This window comes from Pongo abelii, chromosome X (genome assembly GCF_028885655.2).
Source record: "Pongo abelii isolate AG06213 chromosome X, NHGRI_mPonAbe1-v2.0_pri, whole genome shotgun sequence".
Lineage (NCBI taxonomy): Eukaryota > Metazoa > Chordata > Mammalia > Primates > Hominidae > Pongo > Pongo abelii.
The window spans coordinates 74,338,510-74,360,620 of record NC_072008.2 but is presented as its reverse complement, the minus strand read 5'-3'; the positions used below and the strand labels follow the sequence as shown (position 1 = coordinate 74,360,620).

The 22,111-nt window shown below is 50.2% G+C and overlaps 1 protein-coding gene across 1 annotated transcript in view; it reads right to left on the bottom strand.

Moving 5' to 3' along the window:
* The window catches only part of NALF2 (NALCN channel auxiliary factor 2), a 29,230-nt gene extending 7,923 nt beyond the window's left edge, over nt 1–21,307 (bottom strand). Inside the window, exon 1 of the mRNA XM_063721176.1 lies at nt 19,476–21,307. Within this exon, the coding sequence (XP_063577246.1) occupies nt 19,476–20,336 (861 nt within the window). The 5' untranslated portion in view covers nt 20,337–21,307. The remainder of the gene's footprint in view (nt 1–19,475) is intronic.
* Nucleotides 21,308–22,111: the final 804 nt, after the last annotated feature.

The window sequence follows — 22,111 nt, the reverse complement described above, 5'->3', positions numbered from 1 at the left end:
GGTGAATAAGATGGAATAAGAGTGGCTAAGAGAGATGGGGTGTAAGAAAGCAAAGGTAAGAAAGAGGAATAAGAGAGCGCAAGAAGGGGCGGAGAAAAAAACAGAAGTAAGGCAGGAAAGAACATGAAATTACAAGAACTAAGGGTCCCAGTACCTTAGAGACTTCCCTCCATCTTTTGAGCCCCAGAGTGCCAAGATAAGTCTCTGTCCACAGGCTTTGCCCCAATGTCTGTAGTCTGGACCCAGAGCCTACCTCACCCTCACCCCAAAATGTGTGCAATCGGCCCCCTCCCAACCCTGCATCCATCAGTGTGACTCAGAGGTCCCTGTGGAATTCTTTCTGGGCTCTTCTAGTTCAATGTTCCAGCTCCTAGGTGAGGAGGCCCCAGTGGAGTTCCTGCCCTCCTCCCAGGCAACTGCAATTAGCCCAGTAACAAGCTATGGTGGCTGGGCGCTCCCCTCATCTGCTCCTGGAGGGAGGAATGGAGGGAGCCAGCCAGGGTAGGTTGGGGAAGGGGGAGGGGTGGCCTGACATTGGGAGTGTGGCCTTTCTCCTTAATTAGACGACCTCCCCACTCAGTCCCCACAACCCCAGCCAGAGTCACCATGACAACAAGTGGGTGAGCAGATTGCTTGGGGAGGACACCAGGCCTGTGGGTGGTGAGGCAGGAACAGGCAAGGAGCTAATGAGGGGAATGGAGGAAGAAGAGTGATGCGGGGCTCAGAGGTAATCCAATTCCTCAGCCCCACAGCCATCCAGCAGAGGCCATTGCTATCCCTCATGCCTCAGAGGTAGCCTGGGGTCCTTCTCAGGTGAAAGATCTGGCTCTCAGTGTTTGTTACAGCTTGGGCAACAAGCCTGCCTTAGACTCTGCAGCCCTGTTTCTTAGATGGACCTAGGTAGCTTGCCCTGTCTCATTAGTGTTAGGACTGAGCCAGGGGTTGACAGGGGCAGGTTGTTTGGGTATTCACAGGTTACTGGGCACTTGTCTACAAGGATGGAGGAAAGCCAGGAGGGCCCGGCTTAGGAGAGTTTTGGGGCTTGCTGGAGGCAAGGGATGCAGGGAAAGGGAAGAAATGTCTCAGAACAAGATAACAGTCAGTTCTGGGTGAACTACAGAGCTCTTTTGTTCTCCAGGATCTCAACTCTGGCTGCATATCACAATCACTCAAAGAGCTTCCAAAAAATACTCCTGTCTTGGGCTGGATGCGGTGGCTCATGCTGGTAATCCCAGCACTTTGGGAGGCTGAAGCTGGTGGATTGCTTGAGTCCAGGAGTTCTAGACCAGCCTGGACAACATGGTGAAACCCTGTCTCTACATAAGAACATAGCTGGGTGTGGTGGTGCACACCTTGGATCCCACCTATTTAGGACGCTGAGGTGGGAGGGTCACCTTTGCCCAGGAGGAGGAGGTTGCAGTGAGCTGAGATCACACCATCGCACTCCAACCTGGGCAACAGAGTGAGACCCTGTCTAAAAAAAAAAGAAAAAAAATACTCCTGTCTGGTTCACATCACATCCGGACCAACTAAGTCAGAATCCTTGTGGGTGGAGCCTACAGATCTGTAGTTTTTCAAAATACCTCAGGCAATTTTAGTATGCAGCCACGGTTGAGAACCATCAGTTTGGGAGGAACTGGAAACCTGGTTTCCCACCTCCAACTCCAGGATTCTTCCTACTGAACAATCCTACCAGCAACAGTGAATTCAAAATTTGAGAGGCAGGACACGGGGCGTGGGGAGGGGAGGAGAGCTGAGGAGAACCAGGCCTGCTCTGGCATGTTAGGCTCTTCAAACTCTAGCCCTGGCATAAAAGGCTTTCCAATTATGTCCTGTCCTCTGAGCTTAACCATCCTGAACCCTTGAGATGGCAGCGGGAGATGGGTGGGGTGGGAAGCATTGACCTGGCAGTGCTCTCCTTTCCCCACCTCAGTCGGGCCACTGCTGGGCTCAATCAAGTTCTGGCTGCTACAGCCCAGTTGCTATGGGAACTGGGAGGGGAAGGAAGCAGGAAATAACTAGAGGGAACACCAATTAACCCAAAAAGGAAGCTGCGAAGGCTGTCCCATCCCTCCTCCCAGCTGGGCTGCAGAGCACTCCTGAAATGGGAGGGGCAAGATGAGAGGTGTCACCACCCCTCTTGGGCTCTGCAGTTGCCAATCTAGGGAGGACCCAGAGAGCCTTACCCTCTGGCTCTTGGGGCTTGCAGCCCTGGCCAGGGCATCATCATCCCTACTCTCCTCTAGAAAGACGACTTTTACATCCCAAAACCAGGACTCAGGGCCAAAAAGTTTAGAAAGCGGAGGCCATCCCGAGCTCCTTGGTTCTGGGGCTGAAAAGCCCTCCAGGGAGGAGAGCTTTAGTTCTTGCCAACCAGGAAGTAAGCGGTTTCCTTCCTGGATTCTAACTTGCTTCCATCCCTGGGGCCTGTTTCCCCATCCAAATCCTCCCTATAGGCCTTCTCTCCAGGGCTGCTTGTCTTCCTAATGTACCCCTGGGGCCCTTGGCCAGCAGCTGGAGCTGCAGCTGCAGAGCCTGTGGAGGCAAAGCAGCAATGTGAGCTACACATGGGGATGAAATCCACTGTCCACAGACACCACGGTACACTCCGCTCCCAGATTTTACCCATAGGGAAACTGAGACCCAAAGAAGAGGGTTGGCTTAGCCAAGTCAGAAGCATGCAAGAAATCAACTATAAGCCATGATTAGAAGGGAGGCAACCTGACTGCTAACCTGATGCCTCTTTGTACTGCATCCATCAGCACACAGAGAAGTGTGTGAGGGACCCCCTCGGGCAGGGTCTGAAAAGAGCCAAGTGCTCCTAGTCCTGACTCTGGGCTTTCAAAAGTTGGATCAGAACAGGGTTAGGTCAAAATCAGTCTCCTCAACCAGAGGAAGGAGATCATGGACATAACTCTGGGGACAGTAGTTCACTGGGACTGGTAGAATCAGACTGGGATTAGACGCATTAAAGGGCAAATCCAGGTGGATGATAGGGCTCTACTTAAGTGGTTGTAAAAATAAGCAACAGCTGTCCTGCTTCTCAAACTGAGCGGTCATAAGTCAAAGTGGCATGGCCTGAAGGAAAGGCAGGGGAGATGGCCGGAAAGGAGGGTGAGAACCTAGAGCCAGCACAGTTCCAGAAAGCTCTCCCACCACCAAGCCTCTTGGGCCATCTGCTCAAAGGCCAGTGGCTGGATGGGCCCAGCCTGGACAGGGTTGCTCCAGTGGAGAAACAGTGTCCCTAATGTAGGAGAAGCTCTGAAGGGGCCTAGATAATCCATGTCAATCAGGTGAGCAGAGGAGTCAGGTTCATGACTGTTCCGGAATAGAAGGGACCATGAGAACCATCACAACACTGCCCTATCTGCTGCTGGAATTTCCACTCCAACATCACTGCCAAGTGCTTATCCAGTTTCTGATTGTAAGCCTTGTCACAGGGGTTCATGCTGTCCTAGGGCAGCCCATATCTTTGGATAACTCTAGCAGTTACAGAAGTTCTTCCTTCTTTTGAACTAATTCCTCCTTGTGGCTTCACTCGCAGCTCTTACTAGCTCTTCTGGTGCCATATGGAACAGCTACCTTCCTGTCCCCTGTGCCAACCCTGCAGGTATTTTTAGACTTCTCTGAGTCTGTTTTTCTCATTATTTGTCCATGCAAACACTTCTTGAACATCTTCTGAGTGCCTGGCACTGTACTGGGAACTACAGATAATAGAGATGAGTAAGACAAGATTCCTGTCTTCAGGGAGCAGGGGAGACAACTATATGAATCAATCATTTTAAGTCACTGTGATAGGTAGCACAGACAGTCCCCAACTTATGATGGCTCAACTTACACTTTTTCAATTTCACCAAAGTGAGAAAGCAATATATATTCAGTGGAAATGATACTTCAAGTACCCATACAACCATTGTTTTTCACTTTCAGTACAGTATTCAATGAATTACATGACATATTCAACACTTTATTATAAAATACACTTTGTGTTGGATGATTTTGCCTAATTGTAGGCTAATGTAAGTGTTCTGAGCACGTTTGAGGTAGGCTAGGCTAAGCTATGATGTTTGGTAGGTTAGGTGTATTAAATGCATTTTCAACTTAAGATATCCTCAACTTACAATGGGTTTATCAAGGTGTAACCCCATTGTAAGTCAAGAAGCACTGTATCTCCTTGGTACAGTAGTAGCATTAAGAGAGGAGTGATCAACTGTGTTTTGAGGGCTGAAGGACAGGAAAACATCTCCATGTGGGAGAGGGTTGAGTTAGGGATTGAAAAAACAAATGAGTAGAAGGTAACTAGGTGGAATATGGAAAGAATAAGTGCACTTCAAGCAAAGAAATGAGCAGGCATAAAGACCTGGAAGTGTGAAAGAGTGCTGAGTTTAGAGACTGTAGGTAGTTCAGCACAGTCAGAGGGCGCAAAGTGGGACACAATGGGAGATGAGGTTGCAGAGGAAGGCCATGGCCATGGTTATGATATGCTCTGGAAGCTGACAAGGAGCTGGGCTTCACCCTATAGGCAATGGAGAGCCTTTAATAGGTTTCAAATAATTGCCTACTTAAAGATCGCTTGCCACTCCCATGACTAACTTTTCGGACTTCTGTCTGAAAGTATGGATGATGGAGTATAGGCATCAAGACTGGAGGCACAGAGATCAGTTACGAGACAATTCCAACAGTCTGAGTGAGAGGTTATGAGGGCCCCGACTAAGGCAACAGTGGCAGAATTGAGAAATAGGGAGGAGGGGGTGGATGTGAGAAGAGACGTTAAAGAGGTACAATCACCAGGATTACTTAAGGACGTGAGGAATGAGAGAGAGGGAGAGATCCAGGATGATGACCAAGCTTCTGGGTTGGGTAGCTGGATGAATAGATTCATTTATTAAGGCAGGGAAAACAGGAGGCATAGAGTTAGGGGTGAAGACGATAAATTCAGTTTGGGGTCATGTTGACTTTGAGGTATATGTGAGTCAGCCAGGTGGAAATGCTGAGGAGGCAGTTGGACACAGTAGTCAGCTCAGAAGGAGGGTCTGCATAAAGGCTTGGAAGCCACCAGGGGTTAGGGACTTAGTCATCAGGAACATAGTAGGACTACACTTTCCCACACCCTCTGAAGTTAGGCACGGCCATATGACTTGCTTTGGTCAATGAAGTGTGAGTTGAGGTGACATGAGTCACTTCTGGGGAGAAGCTTTAAGAGCAAATGTATGATCTGACACATTCTCCTCCCTCTGATGCTGATTGTGGAAGCAGTGTTATGTTGGATCCTCTACCATCCTGGGTCTTTGGTGACTATCATGAGCAGATGTTCCCTGATGAACTGTTTCAGACACGTATCATGAGAAAGAAGTAACCATTTGTTGTGCTAAACCTCAGATATTTGGGGGTTGTTTGTTACCAGAGCATAACCCAGGTCACCCTGGCTGCTTCAGCAATCGTGGAAGCCTAGAAAGTGGATGGCATTGCCTAGGGATCAACAGTAGATTCCTAGAAAAACTAACATTTAAGGGGCAAATGGAGGAAAAGAATCAGATGAAGATGGAGGAGTGGCTCAAGAGATTGGAGGAGAAACAGAAGAGAGGCATTCTGCCAATTAAGGGAGGAGAGAATTTCAAAGAATAGGGAGTGGCCAGCAGATAAGGATTTAGATGGGACCACACTGGTTTGGGGAATTAAGAGGCAGTCTCATTATGGTGAGAGCAGTTTCAGTGGAGCAGTGGGGGCAGAAACCAGCCTGTAGAAAGTTGAAAAGGAAATGTGAGGGAATAAAATTGAAGATAGCTATGTGTAGACTACTCTTTCAAGAAGCCAAACATCCCCAATTTTTTTTTCAACTATTTCAAAAGATGTGGTTTCCAGTCCTCTCTTAGCCTGGTTGTTCACATCCAGATGAGTCCCTGTATTTCCATGTCCTTTGCAACTACACACAATCCCCAGATAGGATTTATCAACACAAAGTGAAGTAGAGGCATCAGCCCTCCTGTCCTAGAAACTTTTTGTTAATGCAGCCTAAGATCACATTTGCTCCTTGGGGGACTGTATCACATTCTGGTAACTCATGGGAAACAAAGAAGAGGCCTGCCTGAGTGTGGGACCAAAGGGACAGCCTAGATCAAAGTCTTAACACAGAGCCTTCTGGTAAGACATTTCTATAAATTATACACTCATGAGACTGTAGATTCACCAAGGATAGATTGTATCTTACTCATCTGTCCACTGTCCTCAGGGCCTCACATGGAGCTGGGTATACAAGTGGAGGAGGTATACACATGGAGGTACTTGACAAGTACTGGAAAACCAAACCTCTAGCAACTAGAGCAAGGTGGAGAGCTCCAAGAAAAAAAGTGAAAATAATGGGTTATGAAAGTGTTTGTGTGAGATTTTATAGTTCTGATAAAGAAATTGGGAATGTATCAGCAAAAAATGAGAAAACTAAGCAAACAGAAAACAAGAGGCAATTATTAACTCCATGCAAACAAGATGACCAAGGAAGGAAATATAATCACAGTATTCTACATAACTCAGCTGTGAACAATATTTATAATTCTAGTAATATAAACATGGAATATTGTTAAAACCAGGAATTTTGATTTGCCAATATTGAATGTATGAGGGGAGGGGAAGCATGTGTGTATGTTAAGTGCTGCTGGGAGTAAAAGAGCTAAATCTTCCTCTAATCACATTTTAAAAGTCAACAGATATTTAAAAGAGAAAAATTGGGAAACAGAATATTGACATGGCATTTAGAAATGTGGAGGTAAATATCAGAAGAAAACAGCTAAGAGAGTTGGAAGTATTTAATTCTGAAGAGTGAGGCTCAGGGGTTGAGTAGAGGGCTACTGTTTTAATGATAATAAGCATTGAGATCTATATGTCACTTAACAGATATTTTATATATAGAATTTAAAAGCTTTATAAGCTACAAGGATACATATAAATGAGCTATATACACACAGGTGTATATATGTATATGTGTGAATATCTATCTATACATGTGTGTATACACAAATATTTAAAACAGAAAAAACAAGAAATAGCAATATTGGCATACCACTTAGAAATACTGACGTAAATATCAGAAGGAACAGTCAAGAGTGTCTCAAGTGTTTGACTCTGAAGAGTGAGGCTTGGGGCGTGTGTGTGTATACACATACATATGTATGTGTATATATATGTAGCTTGTACATGCCTTTTAAAATTATGAAAATACAGTACTTTGATAAAGTGAATTTTAAATAAAAACAAACTGCTTTGCAGCCACGAACCTCAAAAACAACAAAACAAAATCTCCAAGACCTGACCTGACCAACCTCGCCAGACTCAGCCCACACTGCCCTGCTGCAGAGCCCGAGGCCCTGCACTGCCCTGCCCTGCCCTGGATCATCTACTCCATCATCACTGTCTGGACCACGGTAAATTTATCAGGACAACAGAGCTAATGAGGGGTCCCATAGCCACACAGAGGACTAAGATGAGACGAGGGGAGCTTTGGGAGCTTCTGTGCACAATGGTTGTGCAGATTACCACAGGAATGGTGCCAGTGTGACAGTGACAGCCACAGGTTCCCTTGAGCTGCACACACTTCCCCTTCCCAGGCACACTTGTTTGCCACATACAGCTATACCTGGGACCAGGCCCAGAAAGTAATCTCCAGCTTTCTCCAGGGATCACCAAAGACAGATCCTTACCTCCTCCTCCAAATGCTGTGCCTTGCCAGAAAGACGAGAGGCTGGAGAGAACAGAGATGTGATCAAAGATGACTGTCAGCTGTGCTTGGTCTTTAGCGATGAGGTAAATCAAGGGCTTTGGAGTCTTTCCATCTCCCTCTCTGCCTCTTTCCTCCCCCATCTAAGTATATCCTTGTGCCTTCCCTCACTAGAATCCCTCCACTTGCCTTCTGGCTCCTCATCCCCTACCCTAGATACTTCACCTCCTGCTCACAAATTACCTTTCCCTACTCCTAAGTATCCCACCCCAGTGTTGTCAACCTCAATTAGATATTAAGCAGTCATTTGGATTAAACACACCTAATTAAGGAGAGAATAATAGTAGCTACCATTTATTAAGTGCTTACTATATGCCAGGCTCTATTCTGATCACCTGACCCAGACATTTATTAACTCACTGAGACCTCACAACCATCCCTTGAGGTAGAGACAGATCTTTACAGATGAGGACAGGGAGGACCAAAGAGTTTAAATAACTTGTCCAAGGTCCACAGCCAATAATAATAATAACAATGGGGGCTAGCATGTCTTGAGCACTTTCCATCTCGCAGGCACTGTGCTCTTAAGAGATTAGCATGCTTCATGTTATTTAAGCCTCATAATGACCCTATTTTATAGTTCCAAAGGTGAGGAAAATGAGATTCCAATAGAGATTAAAGAATATGTTCAAGTTCTCAACAGCTATTCTACAGAGAAGACAGATTTCGAACTGGAATTTGAAGTGAGGTTAATCTGGACTTCGGTGTCCAAACTCTTATACTCATATTGCCCTTGGGATGGTCCCTTCAATTCACTACAACCACTGAAGCCAGTGGACTCAAATCTCATTTTGACATAATTTCACATCAAATTAGGGAGAGATTTGTATGTCTGGATGGGAGGGGTGACTCTGTAAAATCAGTCTATGTAGTCCATTCTCCATATGAGTAAAGTTTTCTTTGTAAGTAGATGTGGGGGAATAGCATTTGGATATTAGGTGCTACAAATGATCATTTCCATTCCACAATCAAAGTATTCCTTTCTCTCTCTCCTCAACACACACACAAATGCACACACACACACCCTGAGAGATGGAGGTGTTAAAAAGAGGCAAACACTGCTTTGCTTCTTCTGCACCCATCAGCTTCCTACCCAGAGCCAAAGGCTCACTATTCCTGTTTTAATCTTTAGCAATTGGTGAAGGGAAGGCAAATGTCTCCAGAAGAAAGACTTTCTTGCCTCAGAACATGAGTTCTCCTGTCCCAGGTCCTACCATCTGGGGGCTTCTAGAGTAGCCTTGCTCTGGAAGACTCCAATGCCAGAGTCCATTCCTTCAGAAAAGTCTCAGGGTATCTATGCACTCCACTTTCTCCCCAACTCCTTCTCCCCAGCATATTCCACAAATTCTCTTCATCGAGAAGCCCCTGCTCCAGTTAGATAGAGAGTTAGAGCTGGCTTCAGATTCTGGCTTTGCCACCAACTGTGTGAATCTGGACAAGTCACCACCTGTAGGGAGACAGGGACTCAGCCACTAACTTTCTGGTGACTGTGAGAAAGGCACTTTTCCTTCCTGGACCTCAATTTGGATCCAAGAAGTTGATGCCTAGGGAGTAATCAAATACAGTGGGAAGACAGGGTCAAACATCTTTAAACTCAAACGGTCATGCAGTCCAAACCCTAGGTTTGCTCATACTGGTTATAAGACCTCAGGCAAGTTACTGGACTTTCCTGATCCACGCTTTCCTCGTCTGTAAAATGGAGATAATAAAAGTACCTACCCTTACTTTTCTGTAAATTATGCCTGTTAAGCAACTAGCACAAAGCTTTACCACACAAAGCTTTACCGATAGTATAATTACACCAGCAAAGACTGGGTGGTACCATTGTCTGCTGCCATTCAAATACCTGGATTTGACCTGGGTTCAAATCCCAGCTCCAACTCTTACTAGCTGGATGACCTTAAGCTAGCCATTTAACCTCTCTGAGCCAGTCTTCTCCTCTGTAAAATGGGAATAATATCATGTACTTCATAAGGCAGATGCAAGAATTAAGTAAGATAAAGGACACGAACTGTGTGGAACAGTTCTCTTCCTTTCCATTCCCTCCTTTCAGCTCTATGGTGCAAATAACAAATGAAAAAAAATCTGCCACAAATGTGATTAGAAAAAGGTTAATATCATTAATACATACGAAAAAGCACATACAAGTCAGTAAGGAAAACACAAAACATGAAAAGATAATTCACAAAGCAGGCAAGACAAATGGCCTATGAACAAGAAAAACAAATGTCTGACCTAAGGAATGAAAATGAAAAGCCAATGCTGTATCATTTTTCAACTACCAAATTAGTAAAGCTTTAAAGATGTGATAGCCAATACTGGAAAAGTGTGCTGCATTAGTCTCACACTTTCGGTGAGGGTAAAACTAGAATAACCCAGTAATTTGAAAGAAAGTTGGTAATGTATGTCAAGAGCCTCAAAAAGGTTAATACTCTTTGATTCTGTACATCTAGCTCTGAAACTTCATCTTGCAGAATTAATGTTTATGCTCCCATTTGTATGCAAAAGGAAAGAAAAAGTCATTTTGTGTGTAGACGTTTATGTAAGCCTGCACAGAGGGGCAGGAGAACACACTACATATTGTTAACATCAGGGACCTCAGGCAGTGGGATTGGGAGGGGAGCTAATAGGAGGATCATTAATGTTTTCTTTATAAAGCGCTGTATTGTTAGATTTGGTACAAACAGCATGGATTATTTTGTGATTTTTAAAAACTCAGCAAAGTAGAGAAATAAGAAAAAATGACTGAGAAAGCATTTATTAGTAAAAAAGAACCGTTCTGAAACAGATTTATGAACAAAGAATATCATCACAGTATTATTTATAATAGCAAAATGTTGGAAGTAACATAAATGTCAATAGGGGACTAGTTAAATAAATTACATTACATTCACGTGATGGAATATTGTACACTCATCAAGAATGATGTTTGTGAATATTTAATTACATGAAGAGATAGTGTAACAAGTTTAAAAGAGCAGGGTAAAAAACAGTATGATTTCAACTATGTAAAAACATATAGTCACACATATCAAGATGGCTATTATCGAAAACACTTCAGAAAATAACAAGTGTTGACAAGGATGTGGAGAAACTGGAATTCTTGCGTATTGCTGTTATGTATGTAAAATGGTGCAGAATGTGTAACATAAAATGTAATATAATGTAAAATGGTACAGCCATTGTGGAAAACAGGATGGCAGTTCCTCAAAAAGTTAAACATAGAATTGCCATATGATCTGGCAATTCTACTCCTAGGTATTAATATAAATCCAAAAGAAATGAAAGCAGGGACTCAAAGGATACCTGTACACCAATGTTCATAGCAGCATTATTTATAATAGCCAAAAAGTGGAGATAATCCAAACGCCCACCAACAAATGAATGGATAAACAAAATGTGGCATAGATATACAATGGACTATTACTCAGCCATAAAAAGGAATAAAGTACTGATGTATACTGCAACACGGATGAACCCTGAACACTAAATGTTCATGCTAAATGAAATAAGCTGGACACAAAAGGACAAATAGTGTATGACTCCACTTATATGAAGTACCTACTCAAATTCCTAGAGACAGAAAGTAGAATAATGCTTACCAGGGGCTGGAAGGAGGGAAGAATGGGGAGTTATTATTATTTTTTATTTTTTTATTTTTTGAGACAGAGTCTCACTCTGTCACCCAGGCTGGAGTGCAGTGATGCAATCTCAGCTCACGGCAACCTCCACCTTCCGGGTTCAAGTGATTCTCCTGTCTCACCCCACTGAGTAGCTGGGATTACAGGTGTGCACCGCCATGCCCAGCTAAGTTTTGTATTTTTAATAGAGCTGGGGTTTCGCCATGTTGGCCAGGCTGGTCTCGAACTCCTGACCTCAGGTGATCTGCTCAGCTCGACCTCCAAAAGTGCTGGGATTACAGGTGTGAGCCACCGTGCCCGGCTAGGAGTTCTTGTTTAATGGGCACAGAGTTTCTGTTTGGGAGGATGAAAACATTTTAGAAATGGATAGTGGTGATAATTGTACAATACTGCAAATGTGCTTAATTCCACTGAATTGTACACTTAAAAATGGTTGAAATGTTCTATTTTATGTTATTTATATTTTACCACGGGGAAAAAAAAAAAGACTAAGTGCTCTGGGACTTTTTTCCTTTTATACTTCTACTTTCCAAAATTTCTCAAAGACCTTTTTGGTTAACTGGAAAAAAAGATATTATTATAAGATTCTGAGACTATAATAATTCTAAGAGATTAACTTGGTTGGAAGTTTTAATGAGTTCAACACTAAACAGACAAGCTCACCTTTCACAAATCAGCCAGGTAGCCATGCTATCTTCTTAAAACCAAATAAGACAGGGAACATTGGTAACACCCATCACCACCAAATGCCCCTCTTCTGGCAGAACTTGGTGGGTTGGCACTTCCTTCAATCCCCAAGGAAAGCCTAGGTGTTCAAGTTTAGGGGCTCACCGAAACCCTTGCATGGGAACTGGGCATCCAAAGCCCAGGCCAGGCCTCAGCGGACTCTGGGGCAACAAGGTCTTACTGCAGTCGTTTTCCCTTCCAGCTCTACCAGCATGTGCAAGGATATGGAGAAACTGTACATGTTGAGGTGTAGTGGATGTGGAGGCCAGGGTCTCAGGTCTGCATTAGGCCTGCTTAGGGACTAACTTAGGTTAATGTTCTGCACCTTCTCCCCTCTTGCTCTGCTTGAACCCTCCAGCAGATTGGGGCTGAGAATATAACAGAGATACCTTCCCTCCAGGCGAGAGGAGCCCAGGTCCTCCCGTCTCCTTTGCAGTTCCTTCCTTGCACCCATTCTCTTGTTGCTATTCCAGGAAGGTAACAGTGATTGTCACTGGGTCCAAGGACAAGAGACTGGGACACTGAACAAAGAGGATGTTGGTGGACCCTCATTTTGGATCTGGACCACTCCAGAGGACCTCTAAGCTACCAATAGGCTCTGTTGGGCCTCCCTTCCAGTTGGCCCAGCTTCTCAGCCCAGCCTCTCAGTAGCCAGCTGGGCACTACCTCTCACAGTTGGAGGAGATTATTAGCATTTTCTTCATGCATCTGTGCACTGGAGAAAGAACAGACAGACCTAGGTTTGTATGCCAGTCCTTTTGCTATGTGGCCTGGGTAGGTCATTTCACCTCACTAAGCGTCAGTTGTCTCATGTGTAAAATGGGAATCATGATAGTGCCTGCCTGCTAGGATGACTGCCAGGATTAAATGAGTTCATGAACATATATAAAGCCCCTGGCATCTCCTAGGCACTCAAAGGCTCGCAATTTTCTTCTTTCCTTCCCCTTTCTTAGCCCTTTCGTCTTTGCAGCCAGTTGGCCTCATCTTCTGGTGCATAGACTTGTGGCTCAGGTTCCAGCTCCTTTCTCCACGAGCAGGAGCTTTGGCCCTGGCAGTCCCTGTCACTCCGTAGTAACTCCTTCCCTCTCCAGAGCCAGCTGCAGCTCGCCTGGTGCCCTTGCCCTCCCCTCTAAGCACCTATCTGGCTAACAGTATCAAAAATTCAGGCTTTACTGAGCCCACTTTTATGCCCAGGAAGAAAAGGCTGGTCCAGCATCCCTGGACTCTTGTACACACTCTGGTCTGTGTGCCTGTAATCACACAAAATGCAAACGTACCCATTCCCCAGAGACCTACCAGGCCAGCATTGGAGAATGGTGCTTGTGGGGGTCCAGATTTGTCCAGACCCGCAGAAGCAGGGGCCACCCCTGGCTTTCAGCTAACACTGGTAGCTGGAATCCACATGTGGCTGAGAAATGAGCTGGGGAGGGCAGGTTTGATGCCCAGTCTGTATGGGCACACAGAAGGTAAACAGCCTCAGAGGATGGGGGCACAGAAAAACTGCCCCAAAGGAGAAGTTTTTCTAAGGCACACTCCCGCCCCTGAGTCTGAGGTTCAGCCTATGTCCCTACCCACATGTAAAAATGTGGGTATACCCTTTCCTTAGGGTACTGACATATCCAGAGGGGACCAGCATGCATCCGCATGGCTTAGAAGCACCCTCTCATGCTTACGATGTGTTGGGAGATTCTTGATCCTCCTTTGATCTTGGTTCCACCCACTGTCTTCCCTTTCCTCACTCCCACCTTCACCATGTTCAGCAGACTCTTCCTGCCAGACCATGGTATTGGGTGGGAGGCTGTTAGGCTCCCTTTCTCCACCTAACTTCCCCAACCCCCACCTTCAGGAGATACCAGTGTATCCTTCCTGGAGGTTCCCGTTGCTATGGTGACTGTAGTAGTCAGGCACCAGCCTGCAGGAAGGATGGGAAGTAGCCATGAAGAAGACTAGGGGATGTGTGTCTGTATGAATGTGTGTCTCTGTGTGCATGCACACATGTACATGTCTACTCTGAATGGTAAGGAGAGACGGGAAGTGGGAGAAAGAGAGCAGAGAGCGAGAGGGGGAGGCAGGAGGAAAGAGGGTGGAAAAGAGGACCAGAAGATGAAAGAGAGCAAGAAAAAAGATGGGGAGAAGGGAGGTAAAGTTTGAGTGGGGTGTGAGTGATGCAAGGCCCAAGGGGCATGCAGGCCAGAAGAGGGTGTGGGATCTTGGAGTAAAGATTTGGGAGGGGTGTCAGGTGTGAGATGGGAATAGGGGGAGTAATGTGGAATGTGAGGGGCTGACTGTTGAGAGGAAAGAGGTGGGGAGTGAGGTCCAGAGTTGAGGTGGAAGGGGGTGGAGATAACTGTCAGGAGGGGCAGGGGTTGAAGGACTGTAGGTAGAGGGAGTAAGGTGTGGGTGTGGCTTGGGAAGAGTGTAGGGTGATAAGTAGAAGATTGGGAAGGTTGTAGGGTCATTGGAAAGTGGATAGGCATGTTGGGTGTGAGCTAACATGTGGGAAGAACATGGGGGTTGGAGTGGGGGCAGGTCAGGGTGGGAGTGACCACTTTCCCACTTCCAGTCTTAATTCACTGTGTGTTATTCCAGGAAGGTAACAGTGATTGTCACTGGGTCCAAGGACAAGAGACTGGGACACTGAACAAAGGATGTTGGTGGGTCCTCACTTGTCCTCGCTATAAACATTGCCTCCTCTCTGTGCCTGCTCCTGGTTCCTTCCCAGAACCCCATGCTCACACTCCTTGGTGATGAGATGAGCTTCTGTGGATCTGGAGGCCCCTCCCCAAGGGCAGGCTTTGCCATGGCTCCCAGGAGGCTGTTTATTGACAGCCTGCCCCTTCCTCTACCCCCAAACAGGGACCAGGGTACCTCTCTGGCTCTAAGAGCCCCGGGTCAGGGAGGCTGCCTGTGGGCACTGCTTCCTGACTGCAAGCCTGTGTGATGATAACAGACACCACTGGCCAACTTGGGGCTCTTGTCCTTTACCCAGTGCCCTGAGCTCCCTGCTCTCAGCACCCCTCATACCCAGTGTTAGCAAGGAGTCCTGCTTGGCAGGAAAGCTGTGGCAGGTGGGAGGAGAGAGGAAGGCAGTGAGGCAGAAACAGCTGCCAGCCGGAGTGGAGGAAGAGCAGGGCCCCAGTGGGTACGGGCAGAAGGCAAGGCGCTGGCTCTGGCAGCCCCCCACCCCCTCTCTTTGTGTGGGCGTTAGGACCAACCTCCTTCCCCAGCCCTCCCCATCCAGTGCTGCTGTTCAAGCAGCAAGCTTTGCTCACAGGCCTAAAATCCAGGCTGAAATATACCTCAAAGGTCACCTGGTCCAACTCTGCTCATAATCTGGTGTTAGAGTTGCCTCCACGGCATTTTCCCCAAGGGTCCACCTGTATCGGGCCAGACACTTCCTGGGAGCAGGAGCTCACTTCCTCCTAAGGCAGTCTGTTCCTTTTTTGAAAGGAAAAAACTGAGCAACTCTGATATGGCAGGTCTAGGTACTGTAAAGACTCTTCTCATTAATAATGACCTCACAGGACTGTTATGATGAATTAGCCCCATTTTACAGGTGAGAAAAGTGAGGCTCGGAGAGTTGATGTCCTTAGCTCAAGGTTACACAGGTAATAAATAAAAGAACTAGGTTTTAACCTAGAACTTTCTAACTACAAAAGCCCTTTGGGGCCACGCAGGTCGTGCTTCTTCATTTATACCATGTCAACTATTCTGAGGTGTGAAGTCAGACAGCATATCTGCCCGAGTCGCCTCTTCTCCAGGTGAAACACCTCCTTCAACTCTCTCCAGAAGAACGTGGGTTCCTGCCTCCTTCTCAGCCCAGTCAGTGTGAGACCTAAAATCAAACACACTGTCTTCCAGGCGGGTTTGGGTCAGTCTGGAGTAGAGCAGAACTATCACATCCTTCCCTGGCACTCATCTTTACTAATGCAACCCTATGGCTGGTGAGAAAGCTAAGAACTGCCCCTCCCTTGGGCCTCTATTTCCTCTCAGATAAACAGCTATGAGAGAAGAAGCCAGGATTTTGCCCCCATCTCCATCACTCCCCCTAGTCTGAATGTTCTGAAGAGAGAGTAGGAAAGAGACCGAGGTGGGGGAAGAGGCAATCAGAAAGGCAGGCGTGTGGCAGAACTGGGAGGACGGAGAGCCATGGGGGAGTGAGGTGGTTGTCCAGTAACCCTAGCTATGGCCAAGAGAGTGGGGTGGGGGTTGGAGGAAATAGGGCTTGTGGGGATGCACAGGAAGCTAAGAGAGAGGTGAGGCATGACCCTGGGAGTTGGGAGAGGCCAGGGCGGGGAAGGGCATTGGCCTGCCTAAGTTAACATTGCCCTGCTGTTGTGAGAGGAAGTCAGTCGCACATTAAGGAAATGTTGCAGCTGGTACTAAATTGGGAGGTGTCACAGGCAGCAGCGAGGACAGGTATGATTCGTGGGGCCCTGTGTGGCCTGAAACGGGGGCAGATATTGCAAAGGCAGAGAAGAGGGTTTCTGAGGCCACCCAGGGAAGAGCTAACTGATGCACTCAGGACAGGGTCCTGGGGACAGGGGGTCACCTGGCTCTGGAACAGAGGTTCCCAGCTTGGTTTCTAGAAGTAAGAAAGCCTCTTCATCTTGGCCTGGGGCTGTGGTCTCTCCACTCAGGAGAAGCTCTGAGGGTGGGGCATCATCTCCCAGGGATCCCATTTGGGGTGGGGACCAGACAGGAGGGCTTGGAGCCCAGGAACGGGGTTTGGGAATGGCAAGTAAGGCCTGCCAGGGAGGTGGGGTGAGGGGCTGAGGAGAGACGAGCCTACAGTCCAAGTAGGGTAGCAGGGCTGTCTTTTCCCTTAGTGCCCATCATACAGCTGGATTCGAGAGCCAGGTGGGTCTGGCCTCAGTTGAGGGAGAGAGCATTGGACAAGGGTGGGAAAGGCCGGAAGAGCGCTGTGGAGCTGGCACTGCCCTTCTGCCGGCACGGCAGGCAGCGAGAGAGCAGGAGGAGTTCGCTGGTTTGCTGGAGAGAGACAGACAAGAAGACAAAGGAGAGGAGGGAGGGCCATCAGGAACTTGATGTGAGGCCATGGCAAAAGCACGAACTTGGCACCAAAACACGTGGGCTAGAGTCCTGGCCCTCCTGCTCATTAGCTGAGTGACCTTAGGGCAAACCGTTTGATCCCCTTGCACCTGAGTTTCCTCATGTGTAAAATGGGAGTAGTGGTGCTAGTATCACCAGCCTCCTTGATCTCACAACATACACGAGAGGGGCGGAAAAACCTTAAGCACTACATTAATGTCAGATGTTATATTCTTATTACAAAATACATGGGCACCTTCTTCCCACAAAAGACCCAGGATGTGGGCAGAGCAAGGATGATGATCCCTGCTTTACAGATGAGGAAATGAAAGCTTACAGAAGTGAAGTGACTTGCCCAAGGTCATACCACTAACAAGAAGTAGAGATGATAAGGCCTCCTGAATTGGAGAGATCAGATGTATTTCTCCTACGTCACACTGCTTGGTAAAAACAATCAACATGAGAGATTTGTATTTAGTTCAGGTCCAGACAGAAATCGGAGTCAACTACAACACGGAGAAAACCCCATGGGGAAGTTGTGGCATGCCTCTCATTCATACTGGTGATTAAGGAAAAAAACGAAACAAACAAACAAACAAAACAGGGCCATGGGGTTGAAGGGAGGGCCAGAAAAAACAGACATCCTTGATTCCATCTGCTTGTGGACCCTGTCTCTCTGCTCCCACTGAGTGTATGTGTCCGTGGCTGACATCGAGGGTATGTGTCTCTGTAAGACAAAATGTGTCCTTCTTCATGTGACAGTACTTCTGCCTGCGTGTCTCTGATACCATGGGGAGATGTGTGTGTGTGTGACACGGCATCTGCTTCTAATGACAATGTTTGTGGGTGTGACGACCTCTCTGCATGCCTATGTGACTTTGCCCGGGGTGGTGGTGATGGTGTATGGCAGTGTGTGTGTGTGTCTATCTGTCTGTACACCTTTAAGAAGTGGAATATCTCATTTGGTAGTGTGAGTGAGGCAGTGAGTCAGCTGAGGCTGAGGGAGGCGGGAGGGAGACTGCTAGGTTACGAGAGCAGGAAAAACGAGAAGGAGAAAGTGAAGTCAGGAGCGAGGAACTACCCTTTTCCTTCCCAACCCTCTGCCCCAATCCCTAGGGAACCCGCTAAAAGCATGGAAGCCCTGCAGAAGTCCACAAGGGCCATGCCGGACGGAAAATGGCACTTTCTGCCCCTCCCCAAAGTCTTGGAGGGACACGAGCTAGGTTAGAAAGCAACTGTCTCACTCTCCAGCTCTTGGCCCCAGCTCCAGGACGTGTGAGGCCACCATCCCTCCCGGTCTCCTTGTCATTTGACCCTTTGACCTTGCTGTTCTTTTTCCTCCCAAAGGCAGGTCACCTGGCCAGGCTGGGCGGGCAGGGCAGTAGCATCAAGTCCCAAATGTTTGCAGCCCTCACCCACCTAACTGTCCAGAGCAACCCCGACGAGGGTCAAGAAGTTCCTTAACACTCAGCTCTTCCCTAGGTGGGCCCGTCTGCAGCTGTCTCACATCTCCTCTGGATACCTATCCCCAGCAGCTAGAAAGCCAGTGTTCCCCCCACTGTCACCATGGGGTACTGGGAAGGCACTGGGAGTTTTGTATGAGAATGCACTAACCTTCAGTGGCCTTCCCACTAGTCGCTGTTCCCTGTTCCCAGCTCCTTCCTTTGTCAGGGGAGAAGAGCCTGCAGGTGACTTCCTTGGGAGAAGACAGGCAGTCCCTGGGCTCGACCTGCCTCGGCTCTGGCCAGTCACCTCAGGTCACATAAGGTCAAGTGTGTGGTGTGTCCCACCACCAGGAGTGCTCCTCCTCTCACCCACTGGCAGAAGCCAAAGGGTGAGGGTTTGGTTGCCACATATTCTTCCTCCCATCTTTGGCCTTCCCCCTGCACCAGCCAGTCCCAGGACGTTCAATTCCAGCCTCTGAAAGGAGAGGGGCATGGCTGGCTGAGGATGGAGGCTGACTGGGAGCACAATCCCTCCTGTCATCTCATTGTCAGCCAAGAGCCCCATGGCCCCTCCCCACTCATGAGGGGGCAGAGCGCCAGGAAGCCCCAGGCCTAAGGTGCCCAAACCCGGAATTAATAGAAGTTAGCCAGGTAGTTACCTGACCTGAATCCCTGAGGCCCCTTCACTAGGAAGGGTCCCAGGGTGGCACTGGTAGTGCTGCACTGGGCACGGTGGGAGTGGTGGGGTGGGTAGAAAAGGAGACTTCCTTTTTTCTCCCGGTCCCACTGCCGCCGCTGCCGCTGCCCGGGGAGGCTGCTGTGGCTGCGGAAGCCAGTCCTTACCTTACAGCCTTTCGTGCAGGACCGGATTGAGTACTCTTCCGCCTGTAAGTATTTATGCAGCACGAGGTCGAACTCGTCATATTTTTCCTGAGCGTGTCGGTCCAGCCGCTGGTATGCCTCGATACAGTTGCTACACGCTTCCCAGGCGCCGGAGCCCGGGCTGGCCACCACGGCCAGCAGGTCCCCCAGCAGGGTGTCCAGGCTACAGTCCAGGCTGTCGGGGCGATCCATGCCCAGCAGCAAGTCCCAGACCGTGTAGGTGTCGCAAAAGGAGAGAGTGAAGTTCCGAAAGTGGCCTTTGAGCAAGTTTTTTTTGGCGGAGGGGAACTCGGCCGGGGCACGGGAAGGGGAGTCAGGGGGCCGCAGAGGGGGCGCCGGGGTAGTCGGTTCGAAAAGTCTCTGCAAAGATTGCAATTTGGTGCAAGCTGCGTCCAGCCCCGTGGGTTCTGGGACGCCGCCGCAGACCGGCCGAGAGCCGGCGGCGGGGGCGGCTTTGGTCAGGTTGCCGTATCTGGGGCCGCAGGTGCCTGGGGGCGCGCTGGGCTTGCCGGGCGGCGGCGGCGGCAGCGGCAGCACCGCGCGAGGAGGCACCGGCTGCCGCTCCCGGCCGGCCCCCCAGGGCGGCCGCATGGCGCTGCTCAGCTCCCTGGCCCGGGGCCGGGCCCCCGCGCACAGCCACAGATGGTCAGCGAGCAGCACGGTGAAGAAGAGCAGGGACGCCAGGGACAGTCGCCATCGCTGCGCCCGCTCGGAGTCGGCGCAAGGTTTGTCGCTCGGCCTGGGAGCCCAGCAGCAGCAGCAGCAGCAGATAGTCAGCGCGGCGGCGTCTTTCCCGGGCCACATCCAAGCACCCCTGAACATATTTCAGGGGGGTCCGGGCTGGAGGGAACAGGCAGGCGCGAGGCCGGACGGCCGTCTCGGGCGGGCGGGCTGCGCGCCGCTCTGCGCTCCTCGGCGCCGTCCAGTCTCTACCTCGGGGGCTGCATGGTGAGGCAGGCCGGCCGGCCCGGTGCCCCGCTCAGGCGGGAGTCGCGGGGCGCTCTGGTGCCGTCTCCGCGCCGCTCCCGCGCTCCGTCGCTCTCAGCCCGGGCGCCGCCGCCCGGCCCGCTAGGCGCTGCCCGGCGTCCTGGCTGGGGGCGGTGCGGGGCAATGGGGCGGTGGCGGCTGCGGCGGCGGCGGCGCCGCACTCCTCATAGTGTCGGGCCCCTCAGCTGTCCTCGGCTCCGTGCCACTTCACTCCGCGCCGGCGGCCGCCCGGCTCGCACTCCAAACTGGCCGTCTCGGTTCGGCGCAGCTCTGCGCCCCTCAGCGCCGCCGTGCGGGCCCCGCCGCCGCGCTCCGCTCCGCTCCCCTCGCCCCGCGCCGCTCCGCTCCCGCCCGTCCGCCCGCTGCCCGCTCCACGCCGCTCCCTGCCTCGCTCGCGCCCTCCTAGGCCGGCCGGCCGGTCCGCTGCCGGGCCCTTCGGGCTTCGTTCGCGCTCCGGGTGTTCGCCGGGGCCAGTCCGGGGCGGGCTCCGCTCCGGCTCCGCACCCGCTGCTCCTGGAGTTCCGGCTCGGGCGGGCCACCTGGCTCCCGGCAGCGCCACAGGCGCCGGACGCAGACACTGGGCTTTACTTAGTGCGCCTCTCGCTTCCGCCTCTCGTTCGCACCGCTGTGGCGGCAGCCCAGCGGCACGGCCCCGTGGCTCCCGCTGGCCATGCCCCCTCAGTCTGTCGCCATCTTCCGCTGTGCGGAGAACACCTTGAGAGCCCCTGTGCAAGTGTGTTTGGCGGGGAGCAGGGCGGAGAAAGAGGCACGGAGAGGAGGAGGGAGCGGGACTGGTGCCCCGACTGCGCCTGCGCCTCAGGACTCCCCCCAACCCCACCCCGCCCCAGCCCCCGCCGGCCGCAGCCGGTGCTGTTTGGGGATGTTTCCAGTCCACCCCCAACTCCATTCACTTCAGCGCCTCCGTTCATCCGCCCGCTGCCCGCGTGCACATGCCACACGCTGAGTCCCAGGCCTCGGCGCTCCCCCTCCCCCACTAACCCGGGCGCCCGCCTTCCTCTCCATGGCCGTCCCTCACTCCCCCGAGGGCTAGGGGACTTCTGAGGGTGATTCTTGGAGGCAAGGGGCAGGAGGCATCTCGTAGCTGCTTGCTGCCTCTCTGGATCGCCTCCGCCGTCCCCGTGACTGGAAGACGCTCGAGCCGGCTGCGGATCGGACCAGTCCAGTGTCCCTAACTCCACCTTCGCCCTCACCGTCCTGCCCGAGGACAAGGCGGCCCTTGGTGCTGAAGGACAGCTCCCAGCTTAGCTGCTGAGGAAGACTGAGTTGGGAGAGCGTTCTGGAGGGGGCAAGGCGGTGGGCTAAGATAGTAGTGGTGGGGTGTCGGTGTTTGCCCTTAGGAATATTTCCAGCAGCCTCCACCCCCTACCCGCCCGCCCCCCACCCAAGCACCAGCCCCCGTCCTAGCTTTTTGGCTCCCCCTACAGGCTGCTGAGAATAGCTGACTGAGAGTTAGGGAAGCTGCGCCGCCGGGATGGAACCATGTGCTTGGGCCCTCACAGAGTCACATGGCACTAGGAACTCGGACGTACAAACATCCTGACGCGCCACTAACCTTGTTTGGACTGCACTGGCCCTGTGGTCTGCTTGCC